At 36.5% G+C, this 21596-nt stretch overlaps 1 protein-coding gene across 4 annotated transcripts in view; it reads right to left on the bottom strand.

Annotated features, from left to right (window-relative positions):
- Positions 1 to 259: 259 nt before the first annotated feature.
- Positions 260 to 21596, bottom strand: part of LOC149543587 (uncharacterized) — a 58609-nt gene continuing 37272 nt past the window's right edge. For 2 of the 4 annotated variants that reach the window (XM_089798372.1, XM_089798374.1), the window contains one exon: positions 260 to 1055. In XM_089798372.1, coding sequence (XP_089654498.1) covers positions 879 to 1055 — 177 coding nt within the window. In that variant the 3' untranslated portion in view covers positions 260 to 878. Of the gene's footprint in view, positions 1082 to 21596 lie in introns of all 4 variants that reach the window. The other 2 variants (XM_089798375.1, XM_089798373.1) reach the window with 2 other exon arrangements.

Consider the following 21596-nt stretch of genomic DNA (forward strand, 5'->3'; position numbering starts at 1 on the left):
CAAGATTGGACACAACTAAACAAGATAAATAAATAACCCTTCAGGACTAGGAAATTTATTAAATTAGTAATGAGGATAGTTCTCCCCATTCAACTAGCTGAAGCATGAAATACCATAAGATGGAAGCGATATCCTTTATCATGGAGAAGACAAAAGGGAATTTCCCACAATCCATTTCAGCATTAATTTATATCCATTATTCAATAAAAAGAAATGTATTGGAGTGTATGGTTTGGCGTAACAAGTTTACTCTACAATAGAGAAGCGAATAAACAACATATATTTAAATGGAAACTATAATACAATGTGATGTAATCAGGCATACAACCAGAGTAACTGAATTAGAAGTTCTTGCACGGTCTTATCAAAGCATCAAACCATATGCTTCCAGTTCCAACTGTTTTTGCTTATTTTACAATTTCAAACCTTCACTATGTTGTATAGTAAAAGCGATTAAGTTTAGAGCTACTTGTGTATAACTGGAATAGGCAGAGGATACAAGTTAAACAAAGAATTTGAAAAATGCTTCAAGAAAAAAACAATAAAACAGAAAACAATCTCACTTTTTCTACAGCAACAAGATCTGATATATAAAAAATTGAGTCCGGGTAAGAATTATAGATAATCCTAGCTATAATGAAAGAACTTCATTGATTCTGCATTATTCAATGACTTGCTTGTGCATCAAACCCAAGCTCTGCATGATTTTAGACTCTGCACATTTGGCCCCAACCAGAGATTCTTTAAAGGACAGATCAATCCTGTTAAAATTTTTCTTGCTCGTTTAAGCTTCATTCAGATAAGCTTGCAATGTCTTCATTTTCAGTTGACTGGACTTCTAAAAGGCTTTTTTTAAGTGCAAAAGACTTGTAAAAGGCTTACTCATTCTTAAGCCCCAAGCTCCAGATAAGTTTAAACAGAGCAGCACGACCCCAATCAAAGTCTTTTTGAAGTATAGAAGAATCTGATTCAGATTCATTATTTATTGTAATGAGATTCTCCTGCTCATTGCAGCTTGATTCAGATGAAGCTCCTGAGTTTTTGTTTTCACTCAGCTGAACTCACGACAGATGACAAAGTCCTATCAGAATCGATTCACAAATCATCTCAAACCTTGAATATATTAAATTATCTCACTTGAGATTATAAGAACTCAGCATAGCAAAAATAAATTCAGCTCACTTTTGCAAAGTTTGCTCAAGGGCAACACCTAGGACTAAGTTACTAAAGTATTTCTATGCTCAATGCTTACTATTATCCACAACAATTCTCAGTAATATCTAATGAGAATTTTATCAAATCCAAATGCCACACACCGAAACCATTATGAATGAGATTTTATCTAGAAATTAATGAATTTAAACACAAACATCTGGAAGTAACTAATAGTAAACGAACATACTTATAGTGAGATGATGCTCCTTACCATTTAAAAAAAAGTGTTTATTTAGCAGTTGAGAAAACAACGCAGAGCACAAGCAAGATTTTCCTTGTGGGAGAAACTTCTTCGTAGAATTTTATTTTTTTCCGAATTACATATGGAACTGGTAAATGCATATAATAAATAATGTTTCAACTTCATTAAAAACCTTTATGATCAATGCTGAACCTAAATTGCTGCAAAAGGTTGCGTGTATGATAAAATCGAAGGTTGTAGCAACCCTAACACCCAGTTTGATATCCTTGTTTTATTTTAATTTAGACTAATTCAATATGGGCTTTCTTGTACTTCAAAGAATTTGATGTATTTTCATTCGCATAAAATTTATATGCAATTGATAATACATGGGGTTTTTTATTTTGCATCAGGCATAGTTGCTATAAATGCAACCTGACCATTGCATTTTCTATTTTTGCACTACAAAGCTGATTGGTGAAAATGGATAGGGTTCACGATCAAGTAATCAACTGTACATAACATTAGTATGGGAGAGGAAAATCAGAACTTTCCTTGAATAGAGTTGGGTTTTCCTTGGTTTCAGAAGATAATGAATGTTCATACAAGTTAATTGTCGACTTGGGAAGATCTAGACCACCCTAGAGACAACAATGGGCAAATGTGCAAGTGTCCAAACAAGATGGTTTCTAATTTTGGTGCTTTGACCACTTTCCTTAGGCAATCAATGCATCATCAACTGTGTCAAAAACATCACTAATTAGGGTGAATGACACACAACGGCTTCAAAAGCGGAAATGCCTCTTGGCAATAGCAACAAAAGTGCAACTGCCCTTGGCGAAAGAGGCAAATTTGTCACAAGCTAGACAGCATGGAATAAGAGGTTTTGTCAATTCACTTCAGCTTCCAAATGTTGGGAAGCATGCTGGAACACCAACACATTCTTGGTAAACCTATAATATATTTTGTACAAGATGTGCAAAGTTCGTAGCTCTTGTACCTCTCTTGTAAGCTCAATTTGCTAGGTTTGTGTTCTAGATCAGTGTAATGTCTCCTGTTGGGACTTAGTTAAATTGTCTCTCTACTTTCTTTCTTTTTCGAACTTTAGTAGACTAATTTCACGTCCTTCTTGATATCTCTTATCAGTGCATAATGATCCTTATATACTTTGTTACAAAAGCATGTGTCTTTTCGATAATTTTTTATTATTATTTACTAATATTAATATTATGTTATTAAATTTAAAATTAATATTATTATATACATAAATATATACTTTAATTTATATATTTTGATTATTTTCAAAATTAATAATGTTTTATTATTTTATATGATAATATTTAATTGCCATTTAATTCATCTTCATTCATTAATATTGTTATTATTATAATGTAATATATTGTTTGATATTATAATAATATGAAATTTATAATATTATTTATATTTTAATTATATAAATCATATTTTAGTGGGGATATCACATTCATCTCCTCTCAAATTTTGCTTGTCCTCAAGCAAAATTATATATTCAAAACTTTTCTCGTAGAGCATATAATTGAATGCAAGAAAGAATAAGGGATTGATGGAGTACGCATGAAAACACAAAACATACACGAAGTAAACATGGAAGTGCATGAAAACAGAAAGTAAACACATGAATGCATGAAGATGTGAAGTAGATACAAAGTAGACACGTGAATGCATGAAAACGTGAAGTAGACACGATGCAGACATGTAATGCATGCATTTCTGATAAATGCCTTACAATTTGTAGTGAGCTAGGGTTAAGAAAAAGATTTACAAAATTTACTTTTTAAATCGAATCTTGCAACCGCAAGTGATCATTAGTACATGTGTATATATGAAATTCAAAGAAAATATGAGTTGTGATAATTTACTCCAAGCCAATCCCATACTAAGTCCAAGAGCGGAACTTTGGCCCCCTTGGCTTTGGTGGTAGTATTTATGCATCCACACGAGGTGGCCTATTTAATGGGATGTTTGTTTTTTTTTGCTCTTATTATTTTTCTTAGCCAAGAAGAATACTTAGGATGTAAACAGATTGTTTAGGCACCAAACTCAATGGTCTCCCTCAAGATTTATGTGGATCCAAGCCCTTAAGCCCATCTTGGACATGTCCTCAAGGCATTTTTTGGGGATGTTGATCCCTACCCATCTCGGAATAACCTTTTGGCTTGATTTAAACTAGCCTCTCCCTGCATAGACCTTGTTCTCTCTCCTGAGGTTACCCTTATAGGTAATTAATAAACTATATGCGAGTTAAAATTCCATGCTATTTTGGTTATATCTCTAGTCTAGAAGGAATTCTAAGATGCAATAGGTCGCTTTGACCCCAAACTCAACGGTCTCCATCAAGGTTTATGTGGATCCAAGCCTGTAAGCCCGTCTTGGACATGTCCCCAAGGCATTTTCGGGGATGCTGACCTTTTACTCATCTCGAGATAACCCATTGGCTGGATTTATATGGGTCTTTCCCATATTTCATCTCTGTCTATTCCTTCTAACCTAGACTTATAATGAAATCGAGCATAAATGTTATTTAAGCGAATTGATTCTAATTATTAAAATCTAAGTCACAAGATTTGAATTCAAATTCAAGTTCATCAATCATAAAATTCGGATGAAATTCAGCAAGGGTAGAAATTCGGAAAACAATCCACATTAAATTTAACTTCAATAAATTTCTTTGTTTTTAAATATAAGTAGTATATCTACAAAATTGTCAATATAGTTTGACATTGCTAAATAATTAAACTAAATAACTCAACATTACTCTAAAATAAAATAATATTTTTTCAAATAACAATATTAACGTTAAATATCATAAAATTCAGATGAAGTTCGGAAAAGGTTAAAATTTGCTGAAATTCAAACTTCATGGATGAAATTCAGCATATCATGTAACATAGATTATAATAGATAATATACTTACCTCAGAGACACATAAGTCTTGTTCTACTCACAAAATGTCCTTATAGCATTCCAAAATGTTCCACTATATAAATTTGAGAAATATTTCTTGTCCTTTCTTCAACACGATACTTCTAGTGCACTGTTTAGAGAAGAATTGTGTCATCTCACAGTGACACTCACTACTCCAGTCAAATATGATATTAGCTTCCCTTTGGGCCCAAGTTCTCCAACGTAAATATATTCCAGACACAAAATAGAACGCTTACAAGCAGCAGAATTCAGAAATATAATATTCTGGATTCAAAATGAGACTTACAAAAAAAAAATGGTTTGTATCATCATAACTGGTGACCAAGCTAATGCCAAATATTCAGATAACAGAGACACTTAAGCATCCCGTGAACTTCAATACTGAATGGTAATTCAGGGATTCCCTGCGATGAGTCCGTAACTCTATGTGTTTCTGGGCTAACAAGGGCCCGAAGAATATTGAAACATCTCCATATAAATTGATCGATGCTCAGTCTGACTTCTAAGGGCGTGAGTACTAGTTGCTACGCACAGCTCCAACAAATGTTTTATAGGTTCTCAGCTCCACGGCAGCCATCAAATAATAAACCTTAACAGTGCTATCATTTTAATCGACCCCTTCAAATCTCACAGCCCATTAAACTATGCCCGATTCAGACAGCTAAAATGTAATCTCCAATTTCAGAAAATCAACCAACGTGAATTCACAGTAACTGCTAAGGCAATTTGAATTCCGGATTCCATGTATCATTCTTGTTCCACCAGTCTGTTGTTGTGAATCTCAAATACTCTGTATATTTTAATTTTAAAACATAAATGCTACACCCGCAACATTCAGGAATTGTCGTCCAGATCTCACACAAGGCAATCTTATGTTGTTTTTTCCACTTAGGACACTGCAACAGAATTATTAGTTCTGGCTCTAAATGTTTTGTGGCAGCTCCAAATGAAATTCCACATTACCACAAATTTGCCCAAGCAATACAAATGAAGGCTTATACATTGAGAATTAACAGTAAACCATCTGCTTCAGCCAGGCACGGGAAGAATTGCAATTAAATGACTTCTTGAATATTGCATTCTAACTTTATAAATTCTAAGGTTCGAAATTCACAATATATGATTGATGCAGCTCCTGACACTAAGGTTAATTTTGTATTGCGCTCAATAAAAGCCCATTTTTTTTCCCGGAAAAATCCACAAATATATATCCTGGTACCATTTTGTTAAAGTGTTCGCGAGGATGGAATTATGGCAGATGTAATTCTAATTACACTGTAGCCAAGAATATTAATCCTTCGCTTCGGTACTTCTGAAGTGAGAAATACGCCAATGGACTCAAACTGTCTAATGCTGAACCTGAATGTTTTCCAAACAGCATACAACCAGAAATTAAAAAGGTCACCCTTATATTGGACGCCAAATTATTAAAACCCACCATATGTAATATAAATCATTTAAATGACGAGTCTTAAAATACTTCACTAGCACTTTATGCTTCCAGCTGACAATATTTATTCCTCCATAATAGTCTGGCCCTGTCAAAATTTTATGTCATCATCTGCAATTCTGTTAAGAAATCCCACCTAACAAGACTGATAATACTTTTCTGGAATTTGTCTCTGATAACAGCACAAGGTGGCAGAAAAACTAGCTCTAATACAAATTGTAATGTCCCCTCTTGGAACATAGTTAAATTGTCTCACTTTTTATTTTATTTTTTTGACTTTAGTAGACTAATTTCACGTCCTTCTTGATATCTCTTATTGCCATATAGTGTTCCTTATATACTTTTTTACAAGAAAAGGTGTCTTTTCATTCATTTGTTTATTATTATTTATTAATGTTAATATTATGTTATTAAAATTAATATTATTATATATGTAAATATATACTTTAAAGTTTAATTTATATATTTTGATTATTACTAGAAATAATAATATTTTATTATTTTATATAATAATATTTAATTACCATTTAATTCATCTTCATTCATTAATATTGTTATTATTATTATTATAATGTAATATATTGTTTGATATTATATTGTATTAGAAATTATAATTATTTATATTTTAATTATATAAATCTTACGGGGATATCACAATCAAGGTTTGAGGATGATGATACCATTGTAGTTTTTTAAGCCAAGTAAACATGTTGATGGCTTCTGTAGACAAATATTTTACTAACTACAACGAGTTGACTGGATTACAGTGGCTTAACGAACATCTTGCTCAAACTTACTTTAACCCTTCTTGGATATCTCCTGGGTAACATCACTATTTCAATCTCTCTATGTTCCCTTGTGTTTTCTTACAGTGTTTCATATTATTATGTTGCTTTAATAAAACAAATGAAGTTACAAAATTGTTGGTGTTAGTTTCTTTTATTTAACAAGCTTTTGGAGATGGTTTCAAGATCTTTAAGAAAAGTATTTGTAGATGCTGAGTAGAGTGAGCGTTATGCTCTCTGTTAATGGATCAAGCTGTTATCATAGTCAGAATTGCCTGTTATAAATGTTTATTTCAGTAGTTGGTGAAATTCCAGGGTTATGCCCATCACAAAGTTGATTGGGAGTGGTGGAACAAGTGCGCTTGAACCTTAGATTGGTGCTAGAGACTGCATAAGAGCACGGAAAAGAATAGCTAGAGAAGGAAGAGAAACAGATGACAGAGAGAAGAGTTGATGGAGAGGATAGACCTCAGAAATTGGAAGAGATATTGCTTTGAGGTCTCCAGGCAAGATTGATATGCTTGAGAGCATTCATTGTGCCAATACTGAAAAATTGGATCTAGAAAGAGAGAAAAACCATGAGCATCCCAAAAGGACCAAATATCAATGTGAAGAGTCATCTACAAGTGGAGACAACATTCCTTTCAAGGCTGAGGCAAAGATAGGCATTCAACCCTTCAATGCTGAGTTTTATACAGGGAAACTAGACTGTTGGATAGCACAAATGAAGGTATAGGTTAGCTTGTACATGTTGAATGTGCAGCACTCGGTCTCTTTTGCTCACTTGAAGTTCTCTGCTCATGCACTCACTCAGTACAAGTTTATGCTACCTCTTTGCAAAAGAGAAGAGCTATGCCACCCTCCCAATGGAAGGAATTCAAAGTTTAAAGACTTTTTGAATGAGAAAATTCTACCCACACTCTACAATGGGAAAAGGTCTATCCAATGACAATTCTATCATCAAAAACAAGGCCAAAGCATGCAACAATATACTAGAGTTACATTAGATGAAAGTACAGCGTGGCAAAGATATAATGGATAAATAAGTGCCAACAAAAAATGCAGGTGGACTGTTTGGTCATCTAAAGACTAAGATGGGTTGTTTGACTGACAAAACTTCAAAACACAGATGAGGGTTGTGGGCAAGCCAATCACATTAAAGAAGATAACAAAGAAGAGCTCCAGTTTCAAACAGAAACAGCAAGGTAAGAAGGATAGGAAGAAGCTGGAGACTCAAGCAGATGGAAAGATTAGAAAAATGCCAACACAACCGTGAAGACCAAGAACAGAGACAATAAAGAGAAGCACTTTTGTATGCATTTTGACATAGGACATGAAGAGGAGTCTTGTTGGAAAGCTACAACTGAAGCTGCTCCCTATCAACCAGAATGAGAACAAGAGTGCTAGATGTAGCAAGAAAGTGAATAAAAGGCACTGCGCCTCCAATGTTGATGATTGTTTGTCATGTGCCACTATGGGGAACGGCACGTGGGTAATAGTGATGCTCAAGAAGAGACTCTGATGGCTACTGTTTTTTCATGTGAAGCTTCAGCTCAAAGGAAGGAACATAGCTGTCCTATTTGAGATTTGTTCACAAGAAAACATGATTTCCCAAACGCTAGTCAGTGACTTGGGTTGCAAACAAGGAAATACTTGAGTTCATATTCCTTGGGTGGCTGAAATTGTGCAACAAGGTTTGAAAATCTCAGTCAACACTTTATTTGCGATCAAATTCAGACTCACCATGTACTTCAAGGATGAGTTAATTGCCAATGTCACTCCGCTGGTGTAATGTCATCTTCTCCCATGTAGGCAACTAATTGGCCATTAGCTTATTTCAAATAGTTTCCTGTAAGCTAATTGACATTTAAAAAAGAAAAATAATTTCAATAATTACATTGAGTTGTCAAGATTTACTTTTTATAATCTATATTGACTGCCTATATAAAGTATTTTACGGTGACTTAAAATTGTGCTGAAAAGGAGGCATAAGGCTTGGGGTGGAAAAGGGTAACCTTATGGCACACTTAAAACTAGTTTTAAAATATTCATTTGATTATGGAACTAAATAAAGATATTAATATTATATTCAACAAAAACAATTATAAGAGGAGGAAGTTGTGGACTGAAAAGGGTTACAAGTTTCATATTTGTGTTTTTCTTTTAGTAAGACCTGAGTTCTTCCAGTGTATCTCGAGGACAAAACCCCTCAAGAAATATAAATTGAGGACAAAAACCCTCCTAATTAGATCTGGTGATTTAATTTTGAAGTCACAACTGAGTTGCAAGTGAAGATTTTCCAGTTTGTTGCTAAAGATGGATATTGTTTATATATTTTGACATGCTAAAGATTTTGGGGTTGTTTGTTTGAACTTTCAGTGGTCTTTGGAGAGATTGTGAAGTGATTAAAAGAAAATCTAGATGAGGTCGTAAAAGCACATGTTAGTTGTGCATTTCCTGCAGGCCGTACCATTTGAGATTCATTTTAAATTTGAGGGTTTTAACATATTATTTCTACTGTTGCTTGTCTCTGTTGGCAGCTAGTGCAAATTATATCGAATGGGATTGGGAGATTTGAAGGGTCATACACCTAGAGAAAGAACTGTACATAGGAGATGACGTGCCTCATCTTGGGTGCTCAAATATCTTTCCTGCATGGCACCTTGATCTTGCAATGCTGGAGTGCACATTTTGGGAGTAGGCTATAAAGTATTTTGGTTGTATTTTAAGTGTATTCTCTATTGTCTATCATTTTGTTTAAACTTAAATGTCCACAGTGTTCATGGTGCTTCAGGTTCTGTTTACGAGAATTTTGTAGTTTTCAGTTTATGCATGTTGAGTAATGTGCTGGGCATACTCTTCACAAGATTCCAGAATGTTATTAGTGCTAGTCAAACCTGTTATTTAATGTTTGTCAATCATAAATTGAGTTCATCCACTGTATTTGAGTTTGGAATCATTTTTTTTGAGTTTCTTTGATGCAAATTGTAATTGCAGCACAGTTTAATTCTAATGAGAATATTATGTCAATCATAGTACAGCAGTTCCTGGAAATCTTGTCATTTCGTAATGCATTCATACCTATCCTGTAAACTTTGGATGGTTTAACCGGTGCAGGGTTTTAATTTGCATGCATTTTGTATTCTAAAACTGGATGGTTCACGGTTTCACCAACAATTATTATAGCATATAATTTAGCCTGTTTAGAATTGAAAAGTTAGCATTATTGACCAGTTTGGCCCAAGTCAAGCTTCGGCATTCAACCGCTGGCTTGCATTGCATTCACACAGTCCACTGAAGTAGTGTTGATAAGGCTGGCTCTACTGCTTGCATGTCACTATACGCAGTCCACCAAAGAGGTGTTGATTAGGTTAGCTCAACTGCTTTCATAATTTAGTCAACTTGTGGCCATATCATTCTATAATAATATTCATTAGAATAGCTGTGTGGTTGGAGGCACCATATGCTCTCACCTTGCCCACTCTGGGATCTTGGTGATCAGGAGTTGTTGAAGACATTGCATATGCATATTCTACAATGCAAATAATAAATATAAAAATATAGATTAGGTTGTTACAATTGGATGTCTAAGGCTTAAGCAGTAGTATTTTGAAATCCTTAACTCTATGAAAGGGATGCAATATTTTATAGGCAACAAAACAAGTATATGCGTAAAAATGGCGATGAAGAGACTTATGAAGTCTTATGAGGGTGAGTTCAAGGTTTCAATAAAATTACATGGTCAGTGCAGCTCAAGCAAGGAGGTTGACTGATGTAATTTGAACATTTGCATTGCTAATGTTAGGTGGCAAGCAAAATCAGCAAGTGGCTAAGGTAAAGTCAATGAATGGGTTACATAGTAGAAAAGAAAAAAGTTGATAGACTACCTCCTATGACAATCCAGTGATTGCCTCCACATAGGCCAATTGAGTGTGAGTTCTCTGGCTACTCAAACGTCAAAGCATCATCAAGGCTCAAGAGGTCAAATACAAGCTGAAAGAGCTGTTGAACACAATGTGCTAAAATGTAGCACCTCTCAGCGTGGTTTTCCCATTAAAGGAATACTAAATCATGATAGAACATGGTGCACGTGCATAGATTATGGAGTCTCAACCAAGATAACTACCAAGAATAGGTAACCACTACCCTGGATTGATGGTCTTTTGGATTACTTGAAACATGCTAGGTACTTCAGCAAGTTGAGTTTTTAAGTTTGGGAATCAATTGCACATAAAAGATGACATATGGAAAACCTCGACAAGAACTTTTTGAGTGGTTAGTACTTATGCAATGCACCTGCAACCTTCACAAGGCTCATGAATAACGTATTGCATCCACTTAAAGGTGAGTGTGTCAATGTTTATTTGAATGACATAAAAGTTTCCAACAGGATATATGACGAGCACCTAGCACACTTAAAGAAAGAGTTAAACATCTTAAGGGAGAACAAGCTGTCCTTAAATGGTAAGAACTGCAATTATACACAACAGTGAATCGTATATCTTGGACATATATTAGGAGATGGAGTGATACAAATAGACCCAACAAAAGTTGAGGTCATAGTGAATTGGCCTAAACCAGCAAATGTCTCCAAACAAGCAGTTTCCTTATGGGCCGTGGTAAAGTGTACAAATGTCACAAAGTGCAGAAACAAGCATTTGAGGAGCTGAAGCACAAAATAAGTCATGCATTCAATTGAGGTGGAGAAAAATAAGAGTCGTTATGCTATGAAGGTTGTTCTTAGGTAAGCCTATATGTTTTTGAATTGTTACAGATTTCAGTCTATTGGTAGCGCACTTAGACAAAATAAATTCATGCAAGTGTTGAATAAAATGGAAACATTGCTTGTTGGAGAAAGAGGCTATGCTTTACATTGATCACCAACATCCTGAATACTCCCACAGTCCAAACTTATGCGAGTATGCTAGTACAAGTGGATAAAGTTTCAGCAGCAATTTCAATAGGTGATAAAGTACAAAGAGGTGTCGTAAACAAGTGAGCATGCAGTCAAGAGTGCCAGCAGCATGAACAATTTCTATACATGAACCCATTGCCCAAGATGAGTATGTGGCAGATTATGAATATGATAAAGACTTAAGAGTTGTTCATGCAAGCAAAACAAGACAAAATTCACAAATTGCCCCCAGAATTGACTTTCAGTTGAAAGATGGTCCGCTCTTCAAACTAGGGAAACTGTGTGTAGCTTAAGAAGGTTGTTCTTGAGAAAGGATCATACCTCCAAGGTGGCCAGACATTTTGGAGTCACTAAGACCATTTCCATTCTTCAGCGGTATGTGTATTGACCATATATGCAAGCAGGTGCCTCAAAATTTGTTAGGAGTTTGTTAACTAAATATTTGTACGTCATTGACTATGACTTACAAAATTGTGACTTTAGACAACATTTCATGAGATATCTCTCCTCTCAGCAATTTGGGAGGCTCCATTTGTACCGCAGGTGGCTTCAATAGGAACTTAACTGAGACTACAAAAAGGATGGTTCTCTTGATCAATTCCTCTTTTTCCAGGAATGATTTGCATACAACTATAATTTTCCAAACAAAAAGTGTCTTATTGCTACGATAATACTGGTGGCCCTGGAATTGACGTAAGAACAACCCCAGAGGCAGCAGTTTACCTTTATATTTTGTGAAACAAAAACAAGGACCCAAAGTCTTATGCACTTGTCTTGAATGAAGATTCAAGCAAAATAACAAGGCACAAAGTCTCTTACTGGATACCCTCAAATTCAATAACAACACTTACAATTGAAGCTTAAAGTCTTCAACTCCAAGTGATTACAGCTGCTACTATCTATTAAAATTTGTCATCCTACAACACAAAGTCTTCAAAAGTTCAAATTGGCTTTGAATGCAATAGGCAACTCAAAGTCTGCACAATTAAATTCAAATCCCTTTTGATCAAAGCTCCAAAACCTCACAATCAATATCCAATAAATGTCGTCACATAACACCTTGAATGAACACAAAGTTTGAAAGCAAGTTGCCTCTTTTATTGAAAGCAATCTGATTTACATCCAAGCACAAAGTCTTAGAGTGCACAAACAAATTGGCAAAATTTTCTTGCCTTGCCAAAAGATGATTATTTACAATGAACTCTCTCCTTTATATTGAAAAATAAGAGAGAGAAAGGTGGAGGAAAAAATGGAACAATCTCAACCGCCTTGACTTATCTCTAACTAACTACATTGACTTTATTCAAAGTTGCATGCCTAATGGGTATGCACAGTGCACATATCACAAGATTTGAAGAGTTCATGCAACCAGTGGTGATGAGCCCGGTCACAGTAGTGGCTCAACCAATTGCAAAGACCCCGACCATTCCAGAGGTCGTGGCCGTAGTTGGGACAAAGTCACATCCATCACTGATGATAGTCGTACCAGAGGAGGCGATGGAGTTACCGACACAGGAGATTCCTGAGAGCTCAAGAACACCACAGGTCAGATTGGAGGTAACAGAATCTGATGCAGTGGCGACGATAGACGATGCATTATTGGCCACCAGTGAGGACACTACAGTCGAGGACTTAAGTGAGTAGGACCTGAGTGGGTATTTGGGTAGGAGATTCAACATCAGACCGATAGTGTCGACACTTGTCACTATCTCACCCATGAAAGAAGTACCTAAGGTGACAAATCCTCCAACCCTAGCAGAGAGTTATCCTATTGTTGCAATAGAGCCACCACCGCCCACACCTTCGACAAGGAGTACTACAGATAGGATGTTGGAAGCGGTAGAGATAGCAATGGCCACATAGCACACCACACCATCAGGCCCTTCGACAACTATAGAGGAGGATATCGAGACGTACTTAGCAGATGTGTTGGCTCGAGGTCAACGAGTAATAGTCTCGATACAGAGACGTGCTTTGGAGTCGGTGGTACGAGAGTTAGAGCAAGTCTTGGCATTTATGCAGGTTGGTTGTCCAGCGGCCTTCTCGGTATGTTTCGAGGCGAGAGTATGGCCGAACATAGAGACTCCAGAGATGTGACAGGAGTGGAATACTCAGGAGCCTGAGGTGGAGAGCAGAATCGAGCAGCTCACGCAAGGGATAGTATAGGTGTGTCGGGAGGCGTACTATGGTCTACGCAGGGGTGAAGTAGATCAAGTAGCAACAATAAGGGCTCAGGTGGAGACAGCTACCAGACTAGCCACAGTGGAAGCGAGTTTGGCCACCCAACAAGAAGCTTGGGAGAAGGAGCGGGCAACACTCATTACTAAGACGGCAGCAGTTGTATCTCAGTTGGGGGATGCAAAGAAAGAGTCAGATGCAAGGGAAATGGAGCTCCAAAAGATAGCCGACATGATAAAGAGGGCACTAGAACTCCAGATGCAGGCCAAACTGAATTTGGATGCTTCGATGCAGCGCGTACATGAGTTTCGGGCACAGCTGAACAAGCTCCAAGCATAGAAGACATCTATCACACCAATTGTACCAGGGACGCAACCCTCTAATTCTTAGTTTATTTTGAGTCTTGATGTACTTAGTAATTTAAGTTGTCTCTATTTTGTCATCCGGAAACGAGTTTTCTTTTGGGGAGGATGATGTTGGTAAAATCTATATTATAGCCGACGGGTTGAGTTAGTCTCTGAAAGGTTGCTTGACGATTGAGTCACCCCTTCAGGAAGTATATGTACATCGTCCAAGTGGATTTATGAATCATCATTATAATTGGAATGGCATATCTGCTTATATGAATAAAGTATCTTGTTCTACGTACATTCTAGTCTCTTAATGCGATAAACATCCGTTTACCCTATACGGTAAACACCATCCTTCTTCACCAAAACCACAAAAAAAGAAAAAGGAGACTTACTCAGTCTAATGTGCCCCAAAGCAAGTTGTTCCTTGATGGTTTTCTCAATCTCATCCTTCAATCTCTTTGGATGCCTGTAGGGTGTGATCATGATGGGTTTAGCACCCTCCTCTAACTCAATAATATGCTCAATACCTCTATCGAGAGGTCTACCTGGTGGTATGTCACTGAAAACCTTGCAGTGCTTAATTCTCAGTTCCTATATGTCTAGATGGTATTTGGATTCTTGTTGCCCCTGTGCTGGCATCAATGTGCAACGGGCTGCCCACTCAACTTGGTTATGACACAACAAGCTTTCCATGCGCCTGCAAGACATCATCATAAACTCACTGTCTCAGATGGCAATAAGAATGTGTGTTTTACCATCAATCTGAAATTTCATCACTATTTCTCTCAAATTGAGAGTGAACTCTCCAATATCATGCAGCCAAGTCATGCCAAGAACTAAATCCGTGTCACCCATGTTAACCATATAGAATTCAGCCTTGAACTCAAAGTTATTAATTTTAAATGGCAAACCTGTGATCTTTCTATCACATTTGAGGACATAGTCATCTACTATCCTCACTCTCAAGCCCTCAAACTGCTCGGTTTGGATCCCATGCCTCTCAACCAACCTGGAATCAATGAAATTATGCGTGGCACCTGTACCTAGCAATGTAATAACTCTTAGTCCAGCCAACACTCCTCTCATTCTAAATGATCCCTCTTGGTGCACACTAGTGAGATGAGTTTCTTTAAGCCTACCCTCAACCTTCTCTTCATTGGTAGACATTTGCTTAAGTTTTTCATCATCCAAACTCTCTTTTTCTTCACTGGATTCCTCATTGTCAGTTTTCTGTCCGAATTTTTAGAATCGGAATCCTCATAATAAGCCCACATAACTCTGTTTTCTTTACCCTTGCGTCTCAAGGGACAATCATGGTTCATGTCATAGGGTCCTTTGCAATAGAAACATAATTTTTTCTTCCTCAAATCATTCAATGTTTCTCCATCAAGTGGTGAAAAAGATATTTCTTTTTTTTATTCATTCCTCTCTAGTTTCTTGAAGAATGATTTAGTATCTTTGCTGGAAGAAGCACCCTTTGACTGAAATTTATTTATTGGGGCTATATGCTCCATACTTCTAGCCCTTTTAATTGCTTGTCGCAAATTGAACAGATCAAAGGTTTTTACCCAATCCTTCAGTGGTTTGGATAATCCCTCAGTGAACAAAATTACCAATCTCTTATCTGAGATGTCTAGCACCATAACAGATAAACGTTGAAAGTCACTAATGAAATACTCTAATCCTCATGTCTGTCTAAGCTAGGCCAACTCTTTGAAATAAACTTCTCGGTCCTTGTCAAACCTCTCTACCAGCCTGTCCACGAAGTCCTGATATGAAGTCGCCTGGTTATGTTGAAGGGTAACCATCCCATGGTACCACCAATCATGTACAACTACCTCTAAATGTAGCGTGGCATATTTTATTGCCTCCACTTTTGTCATAGGTCTTAGTGCTAAGAATGTATCAAGCTTGTGAATCCAAGCCTGTGTTGTCATTCCGCCACTACCATCAAATGTTGTCAAGGAAAGCTTGTATGTAGCACACTTTAATTCATTATTCTTGCCACGAGGTCTCCTCTCCTGTCTCACTAGCTTGTAATGTTCTCTCCTCTGATTAACAAACCTCTCAAATGTTCATCCTGTCTCATATCTATGGAGCTAATAATTCACATTCATCATCCGCAGCCATGAGGATATCTACAAACATCTCCTCATCTGCTTCTTTTGTAGGTGTCACCTCAAGCTCATTTCTAACGAAGGTAGGACGAGTAGGCCTGTCTGATGTTCTGGAATGAGTCCTCTGAGCTCTAGGTGATCCCACTACACTCCTATTATCCCCTTGTCCTTGATTTTGTCTGTCCTATGGGTTCATGAGCTCAACTATGGTGGTGAGTGTCTACAAGGCCTGAGCCATTTGTTGTTTTCATGTACCCATTGCTCTAAAAAATTCTCTAGTTTCCTGCTCCTCATTCCTATTGCCCCTAGGTGGGCTACCTTCTTACCCATGGTGTCTGGCTGACTGTCTACAACCAGGTCCCTGTCAAATAATGTCCGCCTGCGAGTGTAATATATGTGAGAGCCAACCTTACGTGGCTGCATGTGATTGTTAAACCCTCAAGATGGCAAGATTTAGCTCTGATACCAATGTAAGAACCCTTCACCAGCTCTTTGGGCTAACTTTGTGATTTAACTGAACCTGGTGCGTTTATGTTTGTTTCTTTGCAATATAACAAAATATCTAAAGACAAATAACACCAAAAAGAAAAATAGAAATGCTGAAGCTTTATTCAAATTCAGTAGATAACCAGATAGCTTCATGTATTACAATAAACCATCATGAAACTCTTACATTTATGCATATGAAATAAACTGAGGAAAATATAAGATAAAGAGTACCAGAATTATTAAAGAGTTTATTTCCTCTTTGTTGGCCACACATAGCAGATTAATTGCAGTAGTCGTACAATTGCAAAAATGGTTGTAAACTAATCATTAAGCCCACACCAAAAATCAAAAGTACAATCAACCTGCAATACTAAAAGGAATCTATGCAAATTTGACTCTCATATGAAGCCAACTCTAAAGCAATATCAGCTGGTATTTCACAGCCTTTGAATTTTGATACACGGAAATCTCTCACTCTCTAGTGCTGATAGTCACAGTCTTCGTAAAGGTTGAAACCTTCAGAAAATCCACAAGCCTAAGACAAATATTCTCCACAAAATAGCATTCACATAACATGCTTGAGAATGAGCGCATAGGTCCCTTTTATACTTTTCTTATGAGAGCTCAAACACTTTCCTAGCCAATGTGGGATAAAAGATATATTCCCACTTTTTAATTTTTCACTTAAAACTCTATAGTTGGTGCATAAATAATTCTTTTATAATTAATTATTCACTTTGCCCCATCAATGATAACTTGACCCTTCATTTAAGTGACTTATGTTATTATATAAAATTATATTATGACTTAATAATATAAGCTCAAAACTTAATATTTATTTTGGCCAAATAAATATTAATATCTCCATTATTACTCATCATTTTCGCATGTCATCTGAACTGGGTGACATGACCAAGCCGCATACAACCATAACTCATTTCTAAAAATAGGAGGGGTCCATCTTGATGATATGACACTTACTAAAAATAGTAAGTAGAGCAAATGATGTCTGAATGAAGCCAAACGAAGACCAAATTGAAGATTTGAGCCCAGTTAAAGGAAGCCCATGAACCAACAAACAAGTCTCCTCTGTCAACTACCCCTCTAACCATCTCCACTAGCCTACGAGGGTCCACCAATGGGCTAATCCAAAGCTAGAGTGATGTCTCTAGCTAGGAGGGGACATCACATAATACAATTCCTTCATTAGTTAGCTACAGGTTGTGGCCTCCAGAGGTAGTTGTCTCAATCTAATCAGGTTGAAGCTTGCTTTTTGTTGAGAAGGTTGGAACCTTGGATGTACTAGGTTGTAGCCCACATTTGTAGTGATTAGTGATACTGTGGTTTTTACCCAAAAGGGTTTCCACGAGATAAATCCATGTGTCTTTGTTTTCTTTGAGTTCATTCAATTGCATTTACTTTTAAATTTTCGAAATACTGATTCACCCCCTCCCCCTCTCAACATTTCTTCAATTTGATGCAAGAGCATCCTTGGGTTGTTGGCAATCTTGCATCACCCAAAAATATTTCCTTCATGTTTATTTGTTTTCTGTTCATTTGAGTAGGTTTCCTGTTGATATAGAAGGCTTGTTTTCTTATGTGATCCTTATGGCGTAGTCTAGGCACCCTGGAGATCCTATGTCTAGCTTCTCATGGTGGTCTAATGTTCCTAGATGAAGTTATTCTAAAATTGGTCTAGTCCTATACTACCTTTCCTATTCTGATGATCAAGGTGGCAAGTTACAGCTTGCGATGGAGATTCACGGCATATGATGCGTAATGGCACATTCTTCTATGTTGTAATACATTTCACCACTCATCTTATATGTTTGCACAGCATGATGGATTCATTTGAGGATTATTCTTATGATTTGGGTCCTCACCTATCTATTTGTAACATGTTTCCTTTGTCTTGGAAATTAATGATCGCATAAATGACTTGTGATTGGCGCTCTTGTATATAAGTAGGGTAGTTCTAGATTAAGTAGTGCAAGGTAGAGCCAACAAGTACAAGGTGGTAGCCAACAAGTACAAGGCAGTAGCATGAAGTGTGGCAAAAGTGATAGATTGTTGAAGGTAGATTAGAAGCAACTGGAAGGTCAGGTTTGTTGAGGGTTCCTAGTCTTAGGGATGATCAAGTGTGAACTTGCTAGCAGATGTATATTGACAATGGTGATGTAAGAACTGCATTTGCAGGATGGTAATCTGGTGATATTCTTCCATATTGTGCCGTGCTTGTTAAGTTTGTTTGTGCAATTATGTTATTGCTTACTCTAGCTGCAAGGTTGGACATCTCCCTTGGGGATTCTCTATCCTTGGTTGCATCAATATATAAAAGGGAGAATGTTTTATTTGAGGACATCTAAGGAAGATCAATCTGGGGAATAATGTATTATTCTCAAAGGCAACATTGCAAAGTGGTGACTCAATCCTTGTGAAAGGTTGTGACTCTTGGACCAATGTATCATAAAGGTAAATTCATTCCAAGCATTCGAGGGAATGCATTATATCGAATAGAAGAACAAAAATCAGCAAACAAGGAACGAGAATTAAAATCAGAAAGCATGTAAACAAAAAACACATATTCAAGATCAGACTCTCACTAATATGATTGATACTTGTGATAATTAGCATCTAATAATACGATTAATGGCTCTTATGGTATTATCACGATCTATGCATTGTGAATCAATAATATTATCATGGTCTATGCATTGTCAATCATCTTTATCTACGTTTATTTACAAATTGATATAGATGGATATATCAATTATCTATTGTGAATTTCCATCATTATAGAAAGGTATAAGAGGAGGAACCATGATGATTGTCATCTAGGTAGGGACCCCGAATGGCTGTCCATGTTGCCTCACACCAAGGCCAAGAGGGCCAAAGTTCCTATCTTGGGCCTGGACAGGACAACGAACATCCATACAGCTTTCCCTCCAACCCTCTAATGAAGGCTACCAAGTCTTAGGAGATGAAGGATAGATAGGGAAAGAACATAGAAGCATCCCACTAGGTAGGATCCCTGGGTGGCTGTCCATGTTACCTTCCATCAAGGCCAAGAGGGTTAAAGTTCCACAATTGGGCTTAACGTGGGATGGCTTCGAACAGACTTATCACGCTTGTTCTCTAATGCAATGATGCTATAGACATTTAATAAATCTCATGTGTTATGGTCTAACCTTAATAATGGTTTTATATATGTGTGTGTATACAGGTATCATTAGTTATAACTTAAGATTGCGGGTTTCCAATCTTGGATCTCACTATTTGAGGAGATATTTACTTTGTAAGATGTAACCCTAACCCTAATTTGTTGACGATCTGATTTTTAGTACAAATTTGAGGATGGACAAAGAAGGACTTGGAGACATCACAAATAATATTAGAGCATAATCCTAACATGTTGCGGGACATACCCACTTCAATCACCACTTAAATAGGGTAAACTATTCCGCCCTTTTTCTGAAGTAGGTCAAAAATATAATCGAGTAGACCAACATTGCATTTCTCTATGTGTGAATCTTGAACCACTTGATGTCTAATTTAAGCATCCTTACTCCATGTATATTTTATGCATGCTCTTCACATGTATGCCTTACATGCCCAATGTGTGTTTATGTGTATTCTTTCATGCTCTTCGTGTCTATTGTGTAATTATTGCTTCATGCCTTACATGTCTAACATGTACTTATATATTGCTTCATGTCTTATATGTCTAACGTATATATATTGATTTGTGTCTTAACATGTATACTTCATGTCTTATGTGCATTTATATGACTTCATCCACTATGTATGAATCATGGTTTAAGTGTATTCATATGTACTCGTGTATGATTTGTGTCTTAAAAGCACTCTTGAGTATGATCCATTCCTGGTTTGTATTCACATGCATGATCAGTGCCTTATGTATGATTCTGCCTTAAATGTATTCTCGTGTATTTTTCATGCCCTGTGAATACTTTTTATGCCGTACATGTCTTAAATGGATGCTTTATGCCTTTAATGTATACCTCGTGCCATATCATCTATGCCTCATGTGTTTACAAATATGCTTCACATCTTCTATGATTCCATATGTTTGCTTCATGTTTAAGGTGCTCTCAGCATGATTAATTTGATATGTATTATGTGTTTCCAGCAAGTTGTTCCATTTGTGAGTACTTATAACTGTTTCTAGATCCATATTATTGCATTCAAATGCATGTTTTAAATTATCAAAGCCCTTCTTGGGTGCTTCGTAATCCCCTAAATAACCTTGGTAAGGCAATAGTAAAAACAAAACAAGGACTGCTCAAGCAAGTAAACATATTGAGAATAATAACCATCACAATATTTTTGGGATTTTAACTCAATAAATGAGCATGCAAACAAACAAGTCACAACTTAACATAGGCAAGAAGACAATTCCTATCGCCATCTCTAAACTTTTCCAATAAAGAACATTTAAGGCCATAGATGTGTGTCATGCTTCCAAATCTCATCTTAGAATATGGAAAGCTTACTCAAAGAAATATCCATTGCATTGAGTTAACATAAGACCAAACAAAACAATTGTTATAATCGCCATTGATGACAGAAAACTTGTCTTAGAATTTCAAACCTTTCAAATTTCACATCAGTAGCTGAGGTAACATACATTTGAATTAAATACAGAGACATATGACTTGACGTTATATCAGAGTTGCACAACAAAAGCTGAAAGAGGATCTGTAGATGCCAAATCTCCAAGGGTTAGTTTAGGGACCCTCACATTGAAAATATTGGGTTAAAATAGACATTGCTTGAGGACAAACAATCTTAGGCCGGGAGGACTGCAATGTCCCCTTTCTGAAATAGGATTTAAAAATTAAAATATTTTTAAAATAATAATAATAAAATACAATTACAAGTTAACTAACTTCAATGAAAGGTCAAGAGGTGTGTAATGAAGAGTCGCA

The sequence above is a fragment of the Cupressus sempervirens genome, chromosome 8, assembly GCF_028749045.1.
Source record: "Cupressus sempervirens isolate cs-2001-9-10 chromosome 8, ASM2874904v1, whole genome shotgun sequence".
Lineage (NCBI taxonomy): Eukaryota > Viridiplantae > Streptophyta > Pinopsida > Cupressales > Cupressaceae > Cupressus > Cupressus sempervirens.